At 45.4% G+C, this 22,886-nt stretch overlaps 1 protein-coding gene across 1 annotated transcript; it reads right to left on the bottom strand.

Annotated features, from left to right (window-relative positions):
• CUNH1orf168 (chromosome unknown C1orf168 homolog) lies at positions 1-22,667 on the bottom strand. The gene is made up of 19 exons (XM_019474140.1): positions 22,659-22,667; positions 18,316-19,096; positions 17,116-17,310; positions 15,997-16,030; positions 13,162-13,250; positions 12,359-12,387; positions 11,061-11,092; positions 10,115-10,190; positions 9,612-9,765; positions 7,748-7,874; positions 7,606-7,649; positions 7,236-7,305; positions 5,210-5,293; positions 3,876-3,904; positions 3,035-3,095; positions 2,372-2,464; positions 664-748; positions 200-356; positions 1-38 (listed from the first exon to the last, which is right to left on the bottom strand). Exons 1-19 carry the CDS (start codon positions 22,665-22,667, stop codon positions 1-3), a joined length of 2,187 nt encoding a protein of 728 aa, XP_019329685.1.
• Between the last annotated feature and the right edge of the window lie 219 nt (positions 22,668-22,886).

Here is a 22,886-nt window from a genome sequence, read left to right on the forward strand (position 1 = left end):
TTACCTGAAGTTCAAGTGCTCCACTAGAACATACCCATCTGAGAGAAGGGGAAAAAAAGAAGTAAATTAGTAATCTCCTGAGCAAATGAAGTCATAGTGGCTAAGCACAAATAACACAGTGTTGCTTGTGAAGCCGATTTGCCCCTCAAAACTGCATTGCAAAGTGACCACCCGTGCCAGAGACTTTCTGCAAACTTACATCTGCCCTCCGAATTGCGGCAAATCACTGCGTTGCCCTCTGTGACATCGATAATGTCCAGCCGCTCTCCTGCTGTGACTGGGAGATCAACTCTCCTCTTACTGGGGACCGAGCACTCGGCAGTGGCTGTGTTGATGACATTGATCTCCTTGTCATACTGCAGAGAAGAAATAAAAGCACGAGTTGTTCTACGCTCGTGTGTGATGTCTTTAAGGGCAGCGGGCAGGGATGGAGAGAAGAGATTTCAGGATGGTTGTGAGACTTTGTTTGGGGCTGAAGAGGGGGAAAAAACCCCAGCAATCCCCATGATGAAGATCAGATTAGGGGAGAAGGCAGCAGGTCAGTTGGACATCTTTCCCAGCATAGCTAAAGACCAACAGCTTTTCCACTGTGCATCTCTTAAGCATGACACATAGTTGCTTTCCTCCTCTGACACAGCTAATTCTCTAAAAATAGACACGTACCATAAATGTTTCTCTAAAAAACTTTTCTTCTTTTTCCATCTTCTTGCTTTTTTCGGCATTGCTCTTCTTGACTTTGAAGATATTTCTGCATCGAGAGAGAGAGACACACACACACTTCTGAGCTCCATTTAAATAACCCCTGGCACATTGAGAAATGCAACCCAGAGCCTAACTCTAGCCTTGTCTGCAATGAACTCTTGGAAGAGCAAAGCACACCATTCACATTGCTATTTTTCAGATAAGGATGAATATACAACTCGAATCTGTTGGTGAGCATAACTTGAGCCATTTTGTATCTCCATTTGGAATAACTGTTTTCTCTGTAAGCAGCACAGGAACAAATAAATTCTCTATCAAGTGTTTCAAATCAGTCATGTTTTTATAGAAGTCAACAATTCACTTTTCCCCAGCAATTTGTCTCCTGGTTTTATTTATATTCAGACATAAAGGGTCCCCAGATAACTCTCATCCTGAGTCATTTATGGAAGTGGGGCTTGACACAGCTCTCCAGATCTTTCTTGCTTTTTTGGCACATGGAGAAGAAAGTCACCCAAGCGGACATTTATATGGCACTGTAAAGGGAAAACCAAGGTCTTATAACTGGCTTAAGGGGAGCAATGGCCATGCATGCTGGGGCATTCCCTGGGTATGGACATGCCAGTCTTTCTGGTTTATACATGAAATTCCAGCTGTGGCATTCATTTTAAAACTAAGACAAGAAAAAAACCAACCAAACAAACAAAAACACCCACTTGCAATAAATTATTCACCCTTGGCTAACTTTCACGCACTTAAAATTAAGAGGAGGGGAAACAAGAGCAGAAATTAGGGACTTTTAAGCTGTGAAGAAATTCCTCCTTGGCAGTCTCAGCCTGCAGGACCTGCAATCTCTGAAGAACAGATGAAATCACATTGGCTTCCTGATAGTCTGTAAAATTATACACATGACTTTGCGCAACACAACAAGCAGTGTTTGAGCAACCCCATGCAGGAACTCTGTGGTGAGAACCCAGAAGATGTATCTCTGATTTGCATTTGTTTGAAGTTCTGGGTATTGGGTCATGAAAAAGCTCATTTCAATGCACATTTTTCTGATCTAAAAGGGAAATGAAAACTCCTATTTCCATGAGAATTTTTGCAGCACGGATAAGAAAAAGTTTTCTTTTTGCTTTTATGCACTAATGGTACAGCAAGAGGCAATGCAATAAACCCAACTGGAAAAAGAAGATCCAAGAAATCAATACTTTAAAATAAGGGCAATGGGAACACACAGGCAATTACTATGCTGTGTCCAGGGCTTCTAAAAACAGTGCTCTCGCCAAAGTAGCAGTAGCTGATCCACACAGACCATATATTTAATCAAGGCACAATTGAAGAAGGAATGGGCCTGAGCATGGCAGAAAAGCAGCCAAATGTATAGCAAGTAGCACCTTTTTGTCTCGGCTAAGTGGGAAGACATGATACAACTTCAGGATGAGACCCTCAGGGTATCCCCTGCTCGCATAGAGCTCAGATCCAAGAGTTTGTTTTGCCCTCAAGATATTTTTTGTGAAGTTTCCTGAAAGCTGGATTCAAAGGGAAAGGACCATGGAGCAGGAGCCAGCACAAAATGTGTGCTCAATCAGGGGCATCCCGCTCCTGCAAATGACTTCAGAGACACGCATACAAAGTTTGACAACGTGGGAAAACACAGAATGAAAATCAAGACCTTTCCGTGCCACCACTGCTTTTCCTTTGGTCCTTATCCTCTTTTGCCATCAGAAATTTTGGCATCCAGGTTTTGTGCTTGTCGTCCTTCTCTCTGAGAGGAGGGGAAAGAGCCACACAGAAATTCAAGTTTTCCAGCAGACCGTGTCCCCTCCCCAAACCTGTGTACCTACAATGTCATGATTTTTCTCTCTGTCTCACCCCACAACCACCACTGAAACGCAAACACTTGTTGCGATTTATACCAGCACGCACTGCCACCACAATCATCTGGCAGCAAGACATTGAGACATGCTGTTCCTATTAAAAGTAATTTTTCTGACAAGGAGCTTGCCAGGATGGGGCTGATTATTGGGTCTGGGAGCCGGAGTTTTTCTTCCTTAGGAAAACTATCTGAATTTTCACATGTTTGAGGGAGCAGCTCTCTCCTTTTCACGTCTCTGGCACTAACTAGGTAACATCGAAGAAACATTTTGCGGGATGCTACTTGCCAAATTAAACACACATGGAGAGGGCACCTGGACCATCTCCAGAGGACTGTGTCCTGACCAGCTCATGACCCTTGGTGGCTTGCAGTACCACAGGCTCCCCAGATCACAGGTTTGTGCCAAGAGGAACATCTCCTTGGCCCAAGGCCAGCCCCAGGAGAGGGCACCCTCCTCACCTCAGCTCTCTCTGCCCCACCTCAACATCGTCGTACACCATGTCCTCCTGGGAAACAGCCGCTGTCAACCAAAACGCAGCAGAGAAAATTATTAGGAGATGTCATTCTGAGTCCGGTACTCAGAGTAATACATTGCAGAGGAAAATTAGGGCTACTGCTGGTTGCTCAACCAAAGGGGCCAAGGCAATGTGACAGGAAGATCCTCAGGACTCTGAAAACCAGCCAAAACTCCAGCACAGGGCAGGATGCTTGGGTTTGTTAGTTGTGTTTATGGGCAGTTTTCTGGATGGGTTTGGCCATCCAGCTCCAGGGATGGAGCAGGAGCAGCAGTAAAGCCTCAGCTTCGCACTGCAGCCAGCCTGGGCAGGATTTCCATCCCGAGGACATGGGTATGTTCACTCCAGCACCTGCTCAAGGCTTGATTAGTGGGGACAGTTTTTGCATCCACCCCCATTTACATAGGCATGAACTTGTCCCTCCAGCAGGCAGCGATAAGCAGCAACGTCTTACAGAGAGCTGCTGAAGCGCAGCTGGCTGTTAAAAACCACTGCCAGCCTGCAAGCAGTGGCTCAGCATGGACTGCTTCACACATTGCCTTCCTAAATATATTCAGAACTGCAAGAGGAATGCTCCTCTTCAAAGAAAACCACCCAAAAATAAGCAAAAAACCCACCCTCAAATGAAGCATAAATCTCTATCAAGTCTTCAAAGTTAACACTGCCACATTACGTGACTTGGAGAAAGGCACGATGCCTAAAGTTGATTTTCTAATGTGCAATACATTTGCCTCTTCATACACACACACAAATCCCCAAGAGCCAGATACATGTATGTTGCTTACCTAAATTTGGTACCGAAATGGAAAACAATCTGCGGATAGAAAGAGGCTTTTAGAAACAAGTTTGCACATCAGCATCGCCCAAAAAGCCATGAGCACCGACAAGCTGGAAGCATGCAGTGCTTGCTACTGAAGTGAGGGAGGCAAGTCTAGGTGCACGGGCTCTGTGACACCAACAGCATTTGCCAGAATTACATCCCTTGCTAAATAAGCATCTTCATCCTCTGGCAGCAACAAGAGCCCTGTGTTCATCAAGCAGATTATGAAAGGTCTACATTGCATCCAAAGGACAGTCCAAATTGGCAAAAGCACCCTCCTCTTGCCCATCCCTACACCCCTTCCCAATAGCTAGAGGGTTGATGGACAGTTGGTAACTGTAGTCAGTAGTAATTCCCTTCTTGTAGTTTGCCAATATCATGGGCCCAGGAATTTAAAAGTGACAATGATTATAGATATCTAAGATCCCTGCGGGAGCTTTAAGGGTTCTATGCAACAGGAGAATGGCATGAAACCTGGTGGCTCCTTCCCTATAATGATATTTAGCAGTAATGCAGGGAGGAGCCACTGTCATGGCAGAGCACCTAGTGTGAAAAGGTTTTTAAGTAAAACAAACTTTCCTCATATAACAGAGGAAAGGGTTAATCTGGAATTTCCAAAGAAATAAGAAAAAGTAGCATTTTCCTGGCCTTCAGGTACTGTGCACAGGGTGAGGCACACGCTGGCGGCGATGGAGGACAGGTTCTGCAGGCAGCTACTGTGCACTTGAGGAAAAGGCAGTTTCCATGGAACCTTAACCAGGATTTTGAATATTAAAGTAAGAGCAGCTGAAAGGGCACTATAGGAAGTTATACAATATCCTCTATCCTAACTTCTTAGACTACAGTCTAAGTCAATAATAACCTTCTTCAGCAGATACTGTTGCCAGCTTGACTATAAATGGTACTTGGAATGAAAAAACTCAACCCTCAAGAGCCACATCAGGAAGCCTTTACCTAATCCTGGCTCACAGGTCTAGGCAGCAGGTATCACATTTCTATGTTCCCTTGTGTACCTGCATCATGCTGAGGTATCAGAAAGGTACCAAAGGCAGCAGAAAGCCTATGAAAACTTGGACACTGCTGTAGATTCCTGATGCCAGAGACTTCAGAGAAGCTGCACTGATGAACCACTGGCCACATCTGCCATAGCAGCTCCTAATGAGTTGATAGAAGCACTTTTGGCATAACTTTCCCAATAAAGCTGCATTCCTTACTCCTAGACTGCCTGCTCTCAAATTATTGCAAATATGAATGCTCGGGTTTGGAGGGAAAGGGGTTGGACAACCAACATTTTCTTACCTTAAGTTTTCCTTGAACCTGATATTATTCAGCTTCAACTTTTCTATCTTAAACAAGTTTCCAAATCTCTTTTGTTTTTCTGTTCTGTACAAAAAAGAAACAGATTTTAAATTAAAGACGCACTAGGCACTGAAGTATGTGAGAGTTGCAATTCTCGTAGCCCCAGAGATCCTGAAGCAGGTAAAGGAAGGTCAGCAGACCTTAGACCTCAGCTCAGCAGTAGGCTTTAAGCCTTAACAGCATCATGCGGATGAATGATGGATTCAATGGAATAGGCACCAACACAGCAAAAGGTGCTTAATTATAAAGTCCAAGCTCAAATCTTTGCTTAGCTTTAAACTTTTCTGTGTTAATTGAAGTTGTCCTCCTCTGACCCAACAACTACAGAATGATCCAGGTTTATTTGGAGTAAAAATTCCTGACGAAAGGGACAAAAATTCCCCAGAAGCATGCAATGTACATTAAAGGAGGACATCAGGAGCATCTGTCTGTGCCACCCTTCATCACACATTTCTGTCGTGTACGCTTTTGAGAAGGACGTTCCACTACACACACTCCTCTCTGAAGCTTATGGGGGGTTGCAAAGCTACACAGAGATTTTCTAATAAAGTATCTGCAAAGAACCAAGATCCTCACATGGGGGACATTACCCACATGCAAATACTATTAAAAATACTTTATGTGTATCAGCACACCTAATCTTGCATGTGGGATCAATAGAAAGATTACATAAAGACTGGTTTGGGGATTAAGATACTGACCTCTGAACCCCGTGAATTTGGTCCCAACCTTAGCTTTCTCATGAAATTCCCTTGCAAACCCAGCAAGACACACTACTCCTCTGTGAATTAGCAAGAGTTTAACGTCTGCTGCTATCGAGCACCCATGTGCAGAGAGGCACAGAAGAGGCACTGGTACCCTTCCCAGCTGGGGGGGGGGGAAAAAAAAGGGCCGGCCGGGAGCCAGATGCGGATGCCAGCACACCACACTCTGGCCTGGGAAGCTCGTGCACCTCCACCACTCAACTCCCATGGACAATTTGCAGAGAAATGACACTTTCACCTTTTAATAAGCGCCCAGTCACCTCCAGGGTTTCAGGTTTCCCATACCTTTTTCCCCTCTCCGACACACGCAGGCTTTACATGCATGCATAAGCTAGACTTGAATCCAGATGCAAGCCAGTACAAGTCTCATATCCGTAAGGGAAAAGCAGATGTACAGCAACACCTTATTATTCCTCCCACACTGCTCCTTAGAACAGAGCCACCAGATGCACTCGAAGCAATTGTGTGCAGCATCCCCAGCCCATATGCTGTTCCCAAAGGCTGTGTCTGATTCTTACAAAGGGATGCAGGAAATCTATTACTGCATGAGGGTAGGGAACCACACAAAGCTAATAAGTAAAAACACAACTAACTTCACGTTTCACCTCTTAATCCATTTGGGAAGCTCAGGCAACTTATAAACCTGAGGCTGCAAAACTCATTGCTTTTATAACACACCCTGTGGAAGCAAATATCTTGAGAAGCTATATAAAAAAGAGCAGGCTGCAAGTTAGTTACAGCATGTCAGCCTGGGCTTCTTTCAGCTTTCCAACCTTCTATGATCTGAAATGTGAGCATTTTGTCCCTTTTTATGGGGATAACGTCCCCATTTGTCCCTTGAGCATTACCTCTTTTGGCACACAAAAAAAGGTGCCATTTCTTAGCTACAACTGAGCAACGCTTTTGATCAAGAGAAGGCTAGCAAGACCGTCCTATGTATTTTATGCAAGGAGAGGTCTGTAAGGGGAGTACTTCGATGGATGGAGAGTGCTACAAGCTCTAACAGAAAGGCCTCACTGCTTCGGGATTTAATTTTGGTAACTATTTTTTCTCTCTAAGTGTCAGCCAAAGGGGAAAGAGGAAGGAAGAGGGGGGAAAAACACACCCATACAACAACTTTTCTTCAGTTGCATTAGGAAAAAAAAAGGCTTCCAGCCAGTACTTCAGTATTTCAAAATACAGGCTAAGAAATTGCAACTTACTCCGTTTTTGCTGAATTATCACCCCCAATCTCAACATCATCATATGTTTCTTCGTAGCTGTTTCCTGAAACTTAAAACCAAGGCATGCCATTATCACAATCCACGTTCAGTAGCAATGAGGTGAGGTTTGCTGGACAAATTGCACCCAGGCCATTACATTTTACTCTTACAGAGGTTTCAAGGTTGCTCATACGAATTCCATGCTAGACACATGTATTGCTCCCCACTGGTTTTAATGGGAATTTAGAGCAACCAGGCCAGGAGACACTACAGATGTTGAAAGTTAAATGAAGCTATTCACATCATCTCCCAGGGACCAGCCCAAATTAAAAGCAGCTCCCGTTCGAGCTTCCCCATGTGCTGCACTTACTGCTGGCTGAAGCAAACGGACTTGAGGCATCTGATGTGTGGCTGCTAGAAGACAGAAGTATTACATGGGGATGGGCTGCAGCGTAGTTTTTAAAAGACATTCATAGACACAGCCATTGCAAAAAGCCCAGGTCCATACTCACAGTCTATCTTGCATTTCCTCAACGTCATCATATATATCCTCTGGTGCCTGCAGAGACTGCCAAGTGTTCTGGTTCAAGGCTGTTCTTTCTACCCCTGGCGTTGGAGCACCAACATAAACGTAGCGCACTGGAAATGAGGGAGGACCTTTGCTTTAGAAGCTTTTCTGAGGAACTTCTCTCAGGGCAAGGACAGCTGTTGAGGGTACAGCTGAAGCCACAACAAATCAGAGCCTACAGACATACTTCCCATTCCAGCAGTCTAGGAAAGCCTCTGCTCTGAGCCACTTTGAGAAAGAAAAGCAAAGAATTTTAAAAGAATTTAAGTTTTAAAACATTTAACATTTTAAAATATTTTAGGTTGAAAAAAATTAAAACATCCATCAAGATTCTCAGTTGTGGCAGCTCTGACCCAAATGCTCCTCACCAGAAAACATCCCAAGAGACTATTCACGGATGTTCACAGAAGTGACTGAAGGGAGAGCTTAGCATGGTTGGTGGAGATGCTAAGATCCAAATAACAGGCCAGTCCATTGGGAATAGACCTGTAAATCAACATCTTGGAAAGGAGACAAGGAGGGAGAGTATCCCAGAGATGTATTCCACCAAGGGCTGGAATAGAGCATGACAGTTGCACCTCATGAGGTTAGAAAAAGATTATTACTGGAGGGCTCTGTTAAACGGCAATATTATATCCTTAAAACTGATTTAAGAGAGTTGGAGTAATGTAGAAATGCAGCCACACAAATAAAAGCAGACAATGAACACGGGTGCACGCAGTAGGTCTCACCAGAAACATGGACCACCACAATATGGTCTAGTTAATGACCAAAATTTCTGCAAAACATTCAAACCCCCATGAAGAAGAAAAGGATGGGGGAGGTGGTGGTGGTGGTGGGGGGGGACCCAAACAATTCTCCGAATCAGCCTCTCTGATGTAGCAACAGCAGGAGGCTCACCATGAGTACCATTAAAAAAAAAAAAATCCCAACAGAAATTACCTCCAGCTGTTCAAAGGTCAAGCAAACCAGCAAGATTTCTTACAAAAACAAACTCCAACCAAACCAGAAAATTATTATGAAGTAATTGAAAATTAAAAAAAAAAAAGAGGATCACACCAATAACAACAACCACAGCCACAGTCAATTTACACTTTCTCCTTCACACTCCTGATCTGTCCGCAGAGCCCAGCAGAGCTACTCTTCTCTCTTTCACCTTTGAAATCCTGCCATATCACACTAACGCCTTGCAGAGGCAGGAGCAAACCTTCGCAAAACAGAGCCAATGCACGCTTATACCTGAAGTTGCAAAACAGTGTTTACAGAGGAGACATGACTGGGTTTAATTGTGCAGCTAAGGTGCATATCACCAGCTCCGGACCCTATCTCAGAGCATTGTGACAGAAGGAGCCCAAAGTCAGAAAAAGGCTCACTAGAACTACTAAGAAGATGGATCAAGGAGCCATCATCCATCTTAATAAGGGACAGGGGGAGACTTCAGGGTCTCATCCTGCTCATGTGTGTTTCTACCACAAGCCTCAGCCAAACCCTTTTCTGAGACTCAATAAATTACGAGAAGCAGAGGAGACGGATTTCAGCTCTCTCGGATAAGGGCAATCTGCTAGAAAAACAAACACCTCGGTTTGAGTTATGCAGATGGTTAACCAACTTAGGAAGCTATTTGCAAAGCCAAAATAAATGGTTCAGACCAGAATACAAATGCGCGTGCAACCTTTTGCCCTGGTTTAACTAAATTGGTCCAAGAGTTGCATCCAAATTTAACATCATTTCCCATATGGAAGAGACATTTGGGCAACAGATGGGACTGAGGATTGAGGAAACACTCAACAGCACAATGAGATACTCACAGAGCTCCGCTCCGTCTTTTGCCAGCCCTTGTCGGGTAGGATGCTTTGCAGTCTGGGTACTGGTCACATCCTGCTTTGCTTGCAGCACCTTCATCCCACTTCTACCATCTTCCTTGGTTTGGCCAGCGGGACATATGTATTCACTTCCACCTGTCTGAGATCAGACATTTGGTTTGGTCAACACAGTCTTTAGAAACAACTTTCTAATATAAGTTAATATAACTTACATATATACATCTATAAGAATATAAGTTATCTTTCTGTGGACTTAAAACAGTTTCACTCCCTTTTCCATCAGGGATTTCCGGTAGACATAGGTGCTGCTTGGCAGCACTACCTGCCTTTTAGGCAGTAGCAGCTGAGCAATGAGCAGGCAAAAGAGAAGGCAGAAAAAAACATGTGATTAAGGACTCAAATTTCAACTGTTTCCCGAAGAGAGGGAGGACAGAAGGAGAAGAGACATCCTACAGTAATTATTAAAAGTAATCTCAAGGATACGATACCTTGAAAATTTTCTTTGCTTCCTGTTTCTCTCTTTCAAGATTTGGTTTTCCCTCTTTTTCATCCTCTATTATAGCTCTTCCAGGACAGAAAATTTCAGAAATGAGAGGGATCTCAGAACAGAGACACTTTAGCAAAGTCACAAACAGACTGCTTTATGACTGTGCCCAAATAAGCAGCTCATTTTCCCTTTGAATGAGGTAGATACCAAAAACATCACCAGTACTAACAGTAAGGGCAAATCCAAATCTAAAGGCCACTGGTTACTTCAGGTAATAGCAATCACTCTTGGAAAAGAGACAAACTAAGAGGATTGTTTTCTAGTAGCAGGAATGGACAAGCTAGATCCATTTGTCAGCAGCAGTACCTGGCTCACAAGGTGTGCCTCTCACCATACTATATTGCGATTTAGGGAAGAAGATACAGCAACAGGAGGCAGAACTTGATGCCTTTTTTCCAGCATCACAACATTTCCCACTGAAGTGACCCCCTTTTATTACATGATTCTTCAATCCCCAGCAAAAAAACAGCCTTCAGCCAGTGACAGTAATTATACACTGCAAGGAGTTTGAAATGTGACATTTATGGGGTGAAATTCAGTGTGGACCTTGCCTTACCACAGTTTTGGACCTGGAACCGGGTGTCTCAGTTTGAGAGCCTCATACCTCTCCCTTCTTATACTGAAAGAGTTCAGGTTTCAGTAGGAAAAGACAATGTATTTTCTTGTGTGCCAGAGGAGAGAAGAAAATCTCCCCTCCAGATATGCTTTAGAATGAAAACAATCTTAGAAACCATGAGTGCTGACACAGAAGAGCATCATCGTCTACATTGTCCTGGTCATGAAATATATGAAATTTCTTTCTATTTACTGAGTGTTACAATATTCTAACCCTAACCTGAGTTAGTTGTGGGGTTAGAAGAAGCTTGAGAGAAAGGAAAGGAAATTACCTGGATTTGGCAAAGAGAAAAGTCTTCTGTTTCTAGAATAAAGAAGAGGAAAGCCTTCAGCCACTGTGCTTTTTTCAACATTCAAACTTTTATACAAGGCCTCAACTGCCATCTAGTATTTAAAGAAATATTTCTTTAGAAAGCCCAGAAGCATTTTACATTTGGAATAGTCATCAGAGAAGGATATTTCCTCTACTTTGCAGGACAGGGGATACACATATTGACAAACTATATAGGGATAATGTAACAGTCCAAGGGATCAGGCCAATGAAGCTACTGGTCAGAATGAAAGCAATTACAGGTTGGAGAGCTTACAGAAGAGAAGGAAGTTTTTTTTAACAAATAAAGATTTTCCAACCTACCATAAAATAAGACTAGAGCTGAGCCAGAGAACCTCTCTGCAAATCATGCATAGATAAGTGCATTTGGAAACCTCTGCTATTTCCTGGACAATTTGATTGCTTTGCAAGTCAGGACTTGAAAGTGGAGTTCAACGTTTTCTGAAGAGTAGTTTCCCCTCTTTTAGCAGAGCCAGAACTGATACCCAGGACATGATCATGTCCTGGCACAAGCTGATGTGTGCTATCAGCCCAGCTACCCACTGCGAGCTCGACCATGCAGCCAAGCAGGTCTTCTCTAGAGACAGCTGTAGCAATTCCTGCCCTGTGCAATTCATTATCCTGCCTTCATTGCACGATACCTCCACTGCCAAGGTGAACTGCCATCCCCTTTGTAGCCAGGGTAAAATGAAAAGAGTCAGGTCATAGTTTGCAGCAGAGATATCCCTGCAGCAGGGGATGAAAGCCCGTACAGTCGTGCCCACAACAGTTGCCCTCTCTTACAAGCCAAAGCTCGAAGCACGCTGCCGTGACAAGGAACCTGGCTCAATTTTGCTTTTATGCCTTCACAGAGGGATTACCAGCACCAGCCCACCTTTAACAGGAAATTCCAGAACAATTCAGTGGATTTTTCCTCCAAGAATTCATGATCCTGATATTGGTGGTTGACACTTACTTGGTCTACCACCAATGTCCAGATGGTGTTACCACTTCCTTACTTGTTTGCAGAGGAAGTCAAGGGAACTGACTCTCTTCCCTAGTGTGTTTGGAAACCTCATTAGTGTTCGTGTCCCCTCTGCAATTTCTTATTTATTTTTTGAGAGTCTTCACAGACAACACACATAAAGAAATACTTGGCAGATAAGAAATACAGATATTAAAAATTTCTAAGATAGGAAAGCATGATATGTATGGTACAGTCAAGCCTAAAAGATCAAAACCAGCTGTGAGGAGACTTACCTTGTGTTCTTGAGGCTCTGCCTTAGGTACTAGAAAAGATATTTGTGAACAAATATTACTTTTTAGTCCATGTTGGAGTCACTGCACTTTAAGTTGCAAAACCCAACTTCAGCCTACATGCTCAGCATCCAGGCACACATTCACCGTGGTACATTCACTGTGTCCTGCTGGCCAGGGTCCTTCAATTTGCTATTTGAATGTCAGCATACATTCAGAGGACTGCAGCATCAAGCTTGGCTGGCCACAGTTTTCACAGCCCTTGGGGCAAACCCAAAAGGGCTGTTATAGGTCCCCCCCAGGAAGTTGCTTGGCTCCTGTTCCAATGGGAGAGAAAACCAATGCACAAGGCAAAAACTAACCTCCCCAAAAAGGGAAAACTTTGAAAAAAGTAAAAGCAGAGCAGTGGCAACTCTGATAGAGAAAATTATACTGGGAAAAAGCAGTGATGGAGATGGAAAAGCTCTGTACCCTGAAAAAAACCCGTTCCCAAGAAGATGCTGAGGTTTGCCTCACTATCTTCTTTTCTTTCTCTTCTACATGGGTAGTGTCTCATGACTTTTCGCCACTGCAGTTTTACTGTAAGCAACATCTCACTGCCAAAATGCTAACTTCTTTTTGTCTGTGCCCCAAAGTCCTCATACAGTGACAGTGCCCAAAGGGTCAATACAGTCAGTCATCTTTGGTCACCCCGACCGATGCGCAGCTGCTTTTCTCAGCTTGAAGAAACTACATTATTTCCTTTTTTTAAAGGCTCTATCCCAGATAGCATGAAATTCACCTAGCAGTCTTGCCTTGCAAAGTACCTTCAATGACACACAAGGTTGCGGCGTCCCCAGACTGATTCAGGTACATCGGGGTTTCTTTGTAACTGTGCTGCTCTTCCAGTTGAGCACTAAAAAGATGAGAGAAAAAAAGAGAAGAGGTTTTTTTTCTGGCCCTTTTAGAAGTCTGGAAAAAAAAAAAATTCATCTTAAGGACAAGGAATTCAAGCACTTTGATACTGAGCCTACAAGAAAGCAAAGTGAAATCAGGAATTCCTCAGAGGGAGAGGAGACCTGTGCCAGATGTAGGGCTCAGCCAAGCCTCCCCCCCGACTCCGCACTCCCACTGCTTTTCCTTTGGGAGGACAGGCGGTGTTTATAGGGCTCAAAGCATGTCAGGGGACTTCATACTGGGATTATGGTCTTCTGCCTACAGCAATCCCTCAAGTAGAAACAGAACAAAAAGTCCAAGGAAATTGGAGTGCAGCATTTTTCAAACCTACTACAGCTACTTAAGAATTAGTAACAACCCATTTGCCCTGTTTGGCATGCTGTTTCTCACTTAAGGAAACAGGAAGGGGAAAATACAGGTATTAGAGGGTACATTTAAAGGTCCTGCTCCCAAGCGTATCAAGTGACACGCTCCATGCCGACACGGCGAGCGGCACATGCCAGCCATGGGAGGAGGCAAGGTGTCACAGCCCCAGCACCACACAGCCTCAAGTATTGGGCTTCCCAGCCCAGACCCCATCTCCTCATTCTCCTTTTTCCTTTCCCCCTCCGGAAATTCAGATTAGCATCATTTGGGAATAGGTGCAGAGAGAAATCCAAGCCTTCCCGGAGCACCCAGGCAAAGCCCTGAGGCTTTCCCTCCTTCCATGGTGGCAGATGTTTCGGGAGCTCAGGAGTGTACCGGGAAATGGCAAATGCACAAGATACAGCTTGCAAGACATGCAGGGGATGGGCTAGGGTGGTGAAAGAGCATCAGGAAGACTTATAGTGAGAACTTCCATCTTTTAACAGTAAGTCTATAATAAACCTTAGGGAGGGTTTGGTTTTCCTTGAATCACCCTACTGTCACAACTCAGAGTCAACAAAGTAAGGACTAAGTAATTGTTGCAAACCAGAACAAGAGGAACAAGAAACTCAAGGTGCATTTTAACAGTAGTGAAATCAGAGTACAAAACAACACCTAAAGTCAAGCAGAAGCTTGTGCTAATGCCAAAGGCTGCCCTAGCCCCCTGCTCTCCCCTGCAGCCACCCAGCACTGGGGGCAGTGCCTGTCGGCTTGCTGGTCCCCCGGCATGTTTTGGATACATAGGTCCCCCTGAAGGGGGGACACATATACATATCACATTAATACCACGAGCAGGTATTTTGTCCCTGGTGCCATCCCTTGAGGAAGAGCAGACCAGGAAAACCCCCTACCCTTCGCTTCCCCAGCACAACCCTGGGATAAAATAGCATCCTGGGAACTGGACACCAGACAGCCCTTTACATATACCACGGTGCTACACCGGACCTGAAATACAGCTGGGTTGATGGATCCCTGACTAGCATCAGTGAAGGCAGAGTGCTTATCCCCAAACAAGGAATCAGAGTTCAAGATCAGTTGGCACAAACAACTACATCAGGGTCTCTAACAGACCAGACTTCATTACAGGTGAGGCTCCCACCTCTGGGCTTCAGGGAGGGGAATTTCTGCCCCCAAAACCCCATGATTTTGCTTTTATGCTGGAGTTCATTTAATTCATTTCCCCAGTTATCACATAGTTAATATTAAACAAGTGACCTATTGTAAAGAACATATCACAAGTATTAGAGCAAGATAGCTAATCTTGCTGCAATGTATTACTAGGACAGCTTCCTTGTGGTGCATGGCAGCTTTGGAGCTGGTTATTTTTTGACCAGTTCTCTTCTGACAAGTACTGGTTAAAAGTTAAACAAAACACCAGCCAACGCTGTCAGGAACACCTCATGATGTGAAAAGCACAACTTGCTGTGTCGTTAGCTGCAAGAGTTCATTGTTTGGGCACAGAAAGTATTTTAAGAATTCGTCTCTTTTTGCTTTGGTTCAGCCATTCTGTTTCCCATTTCCCGCAGCTAAGACAAAACATGTATGTGAATATTTTTCTCCACTTTTGCTGTTCTTGTGGCACAGAACCAGGACCACTACACAACCACTCATGACAAGTCAGAGACGTAGCAGAAAAAGTCGGGATCCCCTTGTATACAAAAACAGTTGTGTCTGTAAGATTTTTGGGCTGTTTCAGACACGTGCGGTATCAGAAGCTGAACCGATCAGCTCATGTCCTCTGGTGAGTGAGTTTGGACCACCACCTAATAAAAATCTCACTTCAGGATCTGGAGACAGCTGAAGTCCTGGGGATGGGGAGGGGGGGCAGTGGCTCCTGTACCTGGCAAGCTCCTCCACTGCTGGCAAAAATACCCCAACACCTGCTGGTTACACCAGGGCTTTGTTTCAGCAACAGTTCTCAAAAGCATTGCTTTTCTAAAAACACCAAGCTTGAGTACATGGAAAACAGGAAGGGAAAAACATGCAGCGAGTGGGTGCAACCAAAGCAGCAGCAGTGTTTTCCCTCCGACCAGGTAAACCAGACCTAATGACACACAGGCAGGGCTCTCCATGCTGCTCAAAAAGCCCAGAGGAGAAAATAGGAATGAATCTTTCTGCTTTAGGAGAAGGTCATCCCAGCCAACTTTGAGCTTCCCATGTAGGTTTGCACAATCCCTGGAGCAAGTCGCTGCCTCTGGGAGAGGGACGTTCCCTCCAGACTGCACAGGGATGCTTCAGCATCACAGGATGGGGACGGTCCCATCGCCTATGAGTCACACATTGCCTCGCCACACGCTCACCTTTCAGGGGTCAAGTAATCCTCTTCGTCAGCAGCTGCACACAAACACACAGAGGATTATCGTTTGAAGGCAAGACCACTCTCCTACAGAACACAGGCTGCAGCAACGGGGAGTTGTGATGGGGATGGTCCTTCCTCGAGGCAGCACACCACACACAAAGGCAGGCGTGAAATAAGATTGCCAGCAGAAACTGGGGATATGGCTATGTTAATATGTTATTACTTCATGTTTCCAGGCAACAACCTCAAGCTTTCTAGAGATCAATAATTGAGCAATATTGAGAGAGCGTGGAGATGATGACATATAAAGGTAACTAGTTTCCTCCATCAAATTAATATCTTTAGAAAAGGCAAGTAAGTTAGAAAAGAGTTTCAGTGAAAACCTCTCTCTTTCCCTCTTATTCTTATCAAGGCCAGGGCAGACCAATAAGCACCAGCACAGTAAAGCCAAAGAGAGTTTAGCTGAGCCCTTCCTAGAAAAGCAGCTCCCTTTGAATTCAGCAAAAGTTGTGCCTAAAGATCTGGCTATAATTAAGCCTGTATCTATAAAGAAACACCATTTAGCAGCTTAATAAACAGTCCAGAATATGCTATTATGCAACATCAATAGGGTTTTATTATGGGAAACTGAACTTTTGCATTTCTTGATGTTGGAACATTTAGCGACATTGCCCTCTGTTGTACTTAGAAGAGAAAGGAGGGATTAGCAAACCAGTTTCTTCTGATTTTATTGTGCCTTCCCACAGTTGTGTGCTGCAGAGTCAAGGCATTTCCCATTGAAGCGGAGCGATAAAGATCAGCTTGCTGCTTACGCAGCTGCTGCTGCTTTACAGCCAGCTGTAAACCACTCACAACACACTGCAGTTGGGAGGAAAGCGGGTTTCTGCATGGGGGATGACGGCCAACCTGGAAAACCAGATCCCTTTTCCAGATTAAGAGCAACAAACAGTCTCACTGACACTGTTGGGCTCTTTTTAATGTTTGAGGAAGATGTTAGAAACAAGTAACAATGTCTTATTTCCACGTGCTTGGAATCGTGGCTTTATAGATGTCAATAAACGCAAATTATTATTCATTTTCTGGAGAACAGGTTTGGGCAGAAAGACTAGAAATCTCTTACTTGTTTCATTTCTTCCATGGACTGAAGGCATGGTGCTTTGGAAAGCACTGAGATCAAACTTTGGGGGTCTTGCAGGCTTCCCAGGGGCAGGACCCAGGGATTCAGCTGAAGGGAGAGGTTTAATTCTTGGCCACTTGCTCCCGGGGCTGTGAGAGCATTTTCCTGCTCCAGGCTGGCAGAAGGGAGACTCCAATTCTGCTCCAGAGAAGCACAAGAACAGGCAGCAATTAGCCCTCATTTAAGCAAAAATCCATGTAGGATCATTAGTTGTTATACAGACATTTCTAACCATCTCTGCTTCCTCCCAGTTTCAGCATCCCCGTTACACAGCGGGGCTCTTACCATGTTACCAGAATGGAAAAATAAATGGAAATGTCCATTTTTACAGATTTTTACAAAGTTAACCATGTTGGGGCCTCAGCTCTTGACAGCTCCCTTCCTCTGGATTATAAAATACTAGCCTAATTTTCTGTACCGATAACAGTTTAATCTGCCAGGATTTAGTGGCACAGCAGTTTTCCATACACAGTGTGAGCAAGGTAGCTTTCCAGGGTAAACAAAGACTTAATCTTTTCAGCGCCCCGTCACTCGATGTGACGTTAGCAAGGGGAACTTCGCAGCATTCGAGTTTCCTAGTACCAGTTTCTGTAAGAAATATTGCAAGGAGAATATGCTCTCCGAGCTCAAATATGACCTTTTGCAAAGCTGGGAGGGTGCAGAGGGTGTGTGTGTCAGGTTTAAGCCATTTTAATTTGAACTAAACTGTCTTTGCAGAAAAGCTAAGCCTTTATATTTCTGTGTGAAAAGCAAATAGCACGGCATAGTCACATTTACCTTGTAATTGAGAAGGGCCAAAGCTGACCAAAACTAAAGATACTCCCCTGTCCTCACCCTTCAACCTATTCTTAAAATTTGGGCAATTTCTTAAAGTCAGTTTTAAAAAAAATTGGTGGACATGGGGAGCCCTCCCCTTACCCAAGCTCAGCAGTAGTTTAAGGCCCATTTTTTATCTCCAGAACCTCCAGAGAAGGAAGGGAGCACTCCAACGGGCCAGTTTGGCCTCTTGTTTAAGAGTCCCAATTCATAACAGCTTTTCTCTCCAGCTGCTGTATCCTGCACTTTTAGAGCACCTATACACATATATGCTCATATGCATATATATATATATATGCTTACTGTTAAGATTATAGCTTACTATACCTTTCTGGTGCTGAGGTTGCTCTCTTGGTGTGCGATAACCCAGCTGGCAGAACACAGTTGCCGCTGCACTCTCAGCAGCAGCTTCGTCAGAGCCCCTGTGTCCTCTGAGAGCCTGGGGAAGAGCCAGCCCGCTGCCGTGCAGAGTATCCTTCTTCTGGGCAGGCAAGTCCAGTGTGGGCTCGCTTCCAGACGGTCGCATCCTGCTGCCGCCCGATGCAGCCGGAGCACACGTCACCCTCTGCTCTGGGCAAGGGTGCACGTATGAGTTTGCTGCCCGTTGTGCTGGGAGCATTGCACTTGCTTTCTCGCTGCAGGATAAAGTGTTTTCCCAGATCTGTAGGGCACGGTGGAAAGAATTTGGGAGCGGAGGGCCCTCTGGAGCTGCTTGAGCTGATCCATGCTGGTCAGTGCAATAGGATGGCAGAGGTTTCGCTGGACTGTTCTTGGGAGAACTCAGCCCTTTCTCCGAGATGTTGCCTTTGTGCTCTTTGTTGTGCCCCATCAGCTCCATGTAACTCAACTTGGCTCGAGACCACACCAAGGGGTCGCGTTGGGTGAGCGCAGAGGGTTGGGAGGCAGGATGGGCAGGTTCATCCTTGGGTTTTAGTATTATCACTTCTCTCTTACTCAAGGGCAGAGGGCTGGACACTGCATTACCTCCAGAGCCCAGCTTAGGAGGGATTTCAGTGGGAGGCTTCTTGTGCGGCTGCACCAGCTTGTTGGCCAAGTTGGAGTCATTTTGAAATTTTGCTCGGAGGGCTCTGAAATCAGTCACACCTTCCTGGGAGGGGGAAGAGAGGAGAGCACAAAACATCTGCTTTCAGAGGTGGCAACAGGCAATTTATACAATCATGATCGTTTCAGAGAGAAAGAGGCTGCAGTCTCCACCCTGGTCACCAAGGATATGGAGAGCCTAGTGAAAATTTAAAAGCAGGAGAGAAGAATTAGTTCATTCAAAGGATCCTCCAAAGGCTCACAGATAACTTCTGATAAAGGCAACAGAGCTGAGACAGGGGGAAAACACAGGAGCAGAGCGTGGAAACATAACCAAGCAGAGCCAGCGAGACCAGCGGAGGTGGCTCCTGCTCCCCAACGTCACCCAGTGTTGGAGAATCTCCCTCTGGAGGGAGGCAAACACTAAAATGAATGTTAGAGCTTCCCAGCAGAGGTGCTGCTATACCGCCTATGCACCTGTTGGGTACGAAAGCTGCACTTTATTTTCAGTACACAAGCACCAGCCAGGGGAGAGGCCGGTGCTGCTCCGGAGATCCCCAGTCCATCCCCTGTCTCCTTTAGAAAACTTCACCATGGGAAGAGAAGCATCAAACATCCTCCTTGGCGGGCTCCAAATGACCCCTGTGACAAAAATCTTCTTCCTCCACCGTGTTGGTTCAGCTCAGGGTCCCCATGGCTCTTCAGATGCTTCTCCCCTTGCCATTATTCCCACCCCAGGAAGCAGAGGACATACAAACCAATCGCACAGCACACAAGATGACAGCAAGAGCACCTCCCAGTCCAGGTGATGAATACTGGCTAAGATACTCGATTCCTCTCCCATACAGTTACCAGGCCCCAGGTTATATGTGATTTTGAATAAAGAGAGCTAATCAGTGACAGTGCAGTTTAAAAGGGCACTTAAAGAACGTTTTGTTTCAAGCCTTTGTTCCCAGGCATCTCACTGTCCCATGCTGGAGAAAGGGGACCACAATTTTTGCCTGCAATATCGTGGCTTAAATTCAGCCCTGAACTGAACTAGGGAGAAAATATGAAGAAAAATTTATGAGCTACTTAAGTCCTTGAACTGCTCTATAACTTTTTATATGCCATGATTACATTAGGTGCACTACTCTGGCAGCTTAGTTCAGTGCGGAGAACTGTAAGGCTTCACGAGAACCTGTCTAATGAGGAAATTGGAAAAAATTATCTAGGACAGAACTTCGTTATTCTGAAAAAAGCCCCAGCCTTAAGTGTTAAGGCAGAACAGATGAATAGCATACTGAGGTTTTATTGCATTTAATTGCACGATTTATTAAACACTGACAATTTCTCTTGAATAACCCCTTTCACTGACTTTATTACTTTCACAGGGTAGTGCATGATGTAAAGAACCAACCCTTGGGGGAGAGGTTTGAATTGCTCCAATTATATTTCATATTAGTGGTCAGCAGCGTGATGCCGTGTAAGCTGCCCAGACAGCCTAATCTAGTGGCGAGCCGATGGGAATGGGAGTTTTCAAAAGCATACGGAAGATGAATCAGATTTTGGAAAAAAAATAATCCCACATGTACCAGATTCCTCCAGCGATGCCAGACAGGAAATAAAGCAGCGAGGTGCCCTAATGCAATTGCACCGAGCTTTTGCATGTGCTGCAGCAACAGTTGGAGAGTTCAATGCTGTTTACCTCTCCTTACTGATTTTCTTTACTGTAGCACATAGTTCCTCATCAGTGCCCTCAGAGACAAAGAAAATAGAAAAGAAAAAGTACCCGCATGTCTCAATATGCCACAGGTGACACAGACTCCTGCGAAACAGGGTTTTCAGTCAGGCCTCTCCTTGGCACTGGCTGTGACAGAAACGGCTGTGACAGCTTCTCGGCCTTTTGGCTAAGATCAAGTGTAGTGTGTAGTGTAGAAATGGCTGTGACAGTCACTAGCTTGGCACTACCTTTCATTAAAGAGGGATGGATACAAGAATCCCTTTTTCCCCTCTCAAGTTGTTATTCCTCTTGCCTTGAAATGGCAGCTTCAAATGATTTGTCTAATTAACGGGAAGGTTATCTGTGCTTAATGCACTCTCAGTGCCCTTCACTAGAATATAGTTTCCCCCAGTTTGCAGCCCGCTGGGATATTGGCACCAATGCCACGAGCAGACCCAGCGTGGGAGGGACACGTACAGCCCCTGGACGAGCACACCAAACCGCCCAGGAGCAGCGGTGGCTGCAGGGAGGATGGGGTTAAGTCGCACCCCACATCCAGCTCCTGCACACCCGCACCTCTCTCCCTCTGCAGCCTCTGCTTCCTTACAGAGGGCTGAGCTTAGCATGACCCCCTGAGGTGCAATGAGTTCTCCCAGTCTCTGCAAGGATATTTTTCCATCAGAGCTGGGACCGTTTCAAACCACAGACCTACCCAAGCAACTCTCCAGCTCAACCTGCGCACCTTGAGCTAGCGCAGGGAGATGCTCAGCCTAAACACAGTGCTGAGTGGGTTGCAGCCGGCAGGACACGCGTGAAGTCCCAGTCCCAGTGCCCCACCAGCCCAGGGAGGGTTCAGCACAGTGGGGAGGGGCAGTCCCCTGAAAATTAGACCAGTTGACAAGTGGGGAGAATACACTAATAAATTTAAAGGACTGCCAAAAGCTCACAATGTGTATTATAGCTACATCTGGCCAAATCATTCACTGTGAATAATAATACATTTGGCAAAAGCCCACGCAAAATGAGAGAGGGAGAGAATAAAAAGGAAACAAACTTCCACTGGCCGGAAAGCTATGAGCATTACAGAGTCAGGGGACAGCTAAACTTTCCATATTTTCTCCCTATAAATAAAATGTTCTTCTAACATTAATATCATTCTAGGAAGCAGAATAAAGCTCAGCTTAAGCCTATGATAATGATACCTTTTAGAAAGAGCAGCAGTGGGAGGTTTGTGCTGATACCGAGGACTAACCAAAAGGAATCTGAGTTCTCATTAGTTTTCTGCAGTTGCTTTTCTGAAACGAATCAACACTGGGAGAGAAAATCCCACTCAAGACGTGACATGCAGGACAGCCGAGAGGACGCACTGCATGTTCCCCTCCTGAATTTTTTCTGGTTTCATCCATTCTTTATCTTGATTTCCAAGGGAGCTCCCGTGGGTAAATGTTTAATCAGTGCTGCCCTCTGCCCCACAGCAGGGCAGCTGGAGCCAAGCCCAGGCACCCCGGGCATGCTGACGAGAGCACGCTGCAGATACCGTCTACTCATTAACCCGCCGGCCTCTCCGGGGGAATAAAAAAATAAATAAAATCCACCTCTACTTTTTGTTAAATTAAGAGGTAGCAACCACAGCTCATCTCAGAGCGAGGCGGGAAGAAACCAGGCACCAGGAGCCCCTCAACCCCTGCTTTGGGGCAGAAAAGCTGTCCCTTTGTGGTCCCCACGCAGAGCAAATGCAGCATCGAGAGCATGCACCTAACCCCAAGGTTAAACTGCTCCTGGAACTTCATTGAGATAACAGCCCCAAAGCTACGAATCAGCAGCAGAAAATCAAGCAGCAAATATTTCACCCAGGCTGGGGGGCAGAGGAGAGAGAGCAGCCCATTGCTGCGGTGAGGGTGGAAAGTAGCAGCACCCCAGCAGTTACCACGTCCATCCCTTCGCTGTTCCGTGCTGGCTCCAGCGGTTCAGCCTGGCAGCATGTTCCCCTGCCCCTGCCTCCGGTCCGCGCCTGCCCTGGCTGTTCCCTGCTCCGTCGACCGTCTCTGCCGCTGCCACAGGACCACCGGCGGCGGGTGAGGCGGGGCAAGCCCAAAAACACACCTGGGCCAAGGCATGGGTCTGCCCCCAGGGCGGGGAGAGCCTCACCTGGGCA

This window comes from Aptenodytes forsteri, unplaced genomic scaffold (assembly GCF_000699145.1).
Source record: "Aptenodytes forsteri isolate BGI_AS27 unplaced genomic scaffold, ASM69914v1 Scaffold119, whole genome shotgun sequence".
In the NCBI taxonomy this organism is placed as follows: Eukaryota; Metazoa; Chordata; class Aves; order Sphenisciformes; family Spheniscidae; genus Aptenodytes; species Aptenodytes forsteri.

Bases quoted from the DNA above. Each gene is read 5' to 3' on its own strand.
- CUNH1orf168 (XM_019474140.1), bottom strand. The intron at 3,905-5,209 runs GTAAGAAAATGT...TTCTATCCGCAG, and splicing joins AGGTTCAAGGAAAACTTAAG to ATTGTTTTCCATTTCGGTAC. The intron at 357-663 runs GTACGTGTCTAT...TCTTCTCTGCAG, and splicing joins TTTTTAGAGAAACATTTATG to TATGACAAGGAGATCAATGT.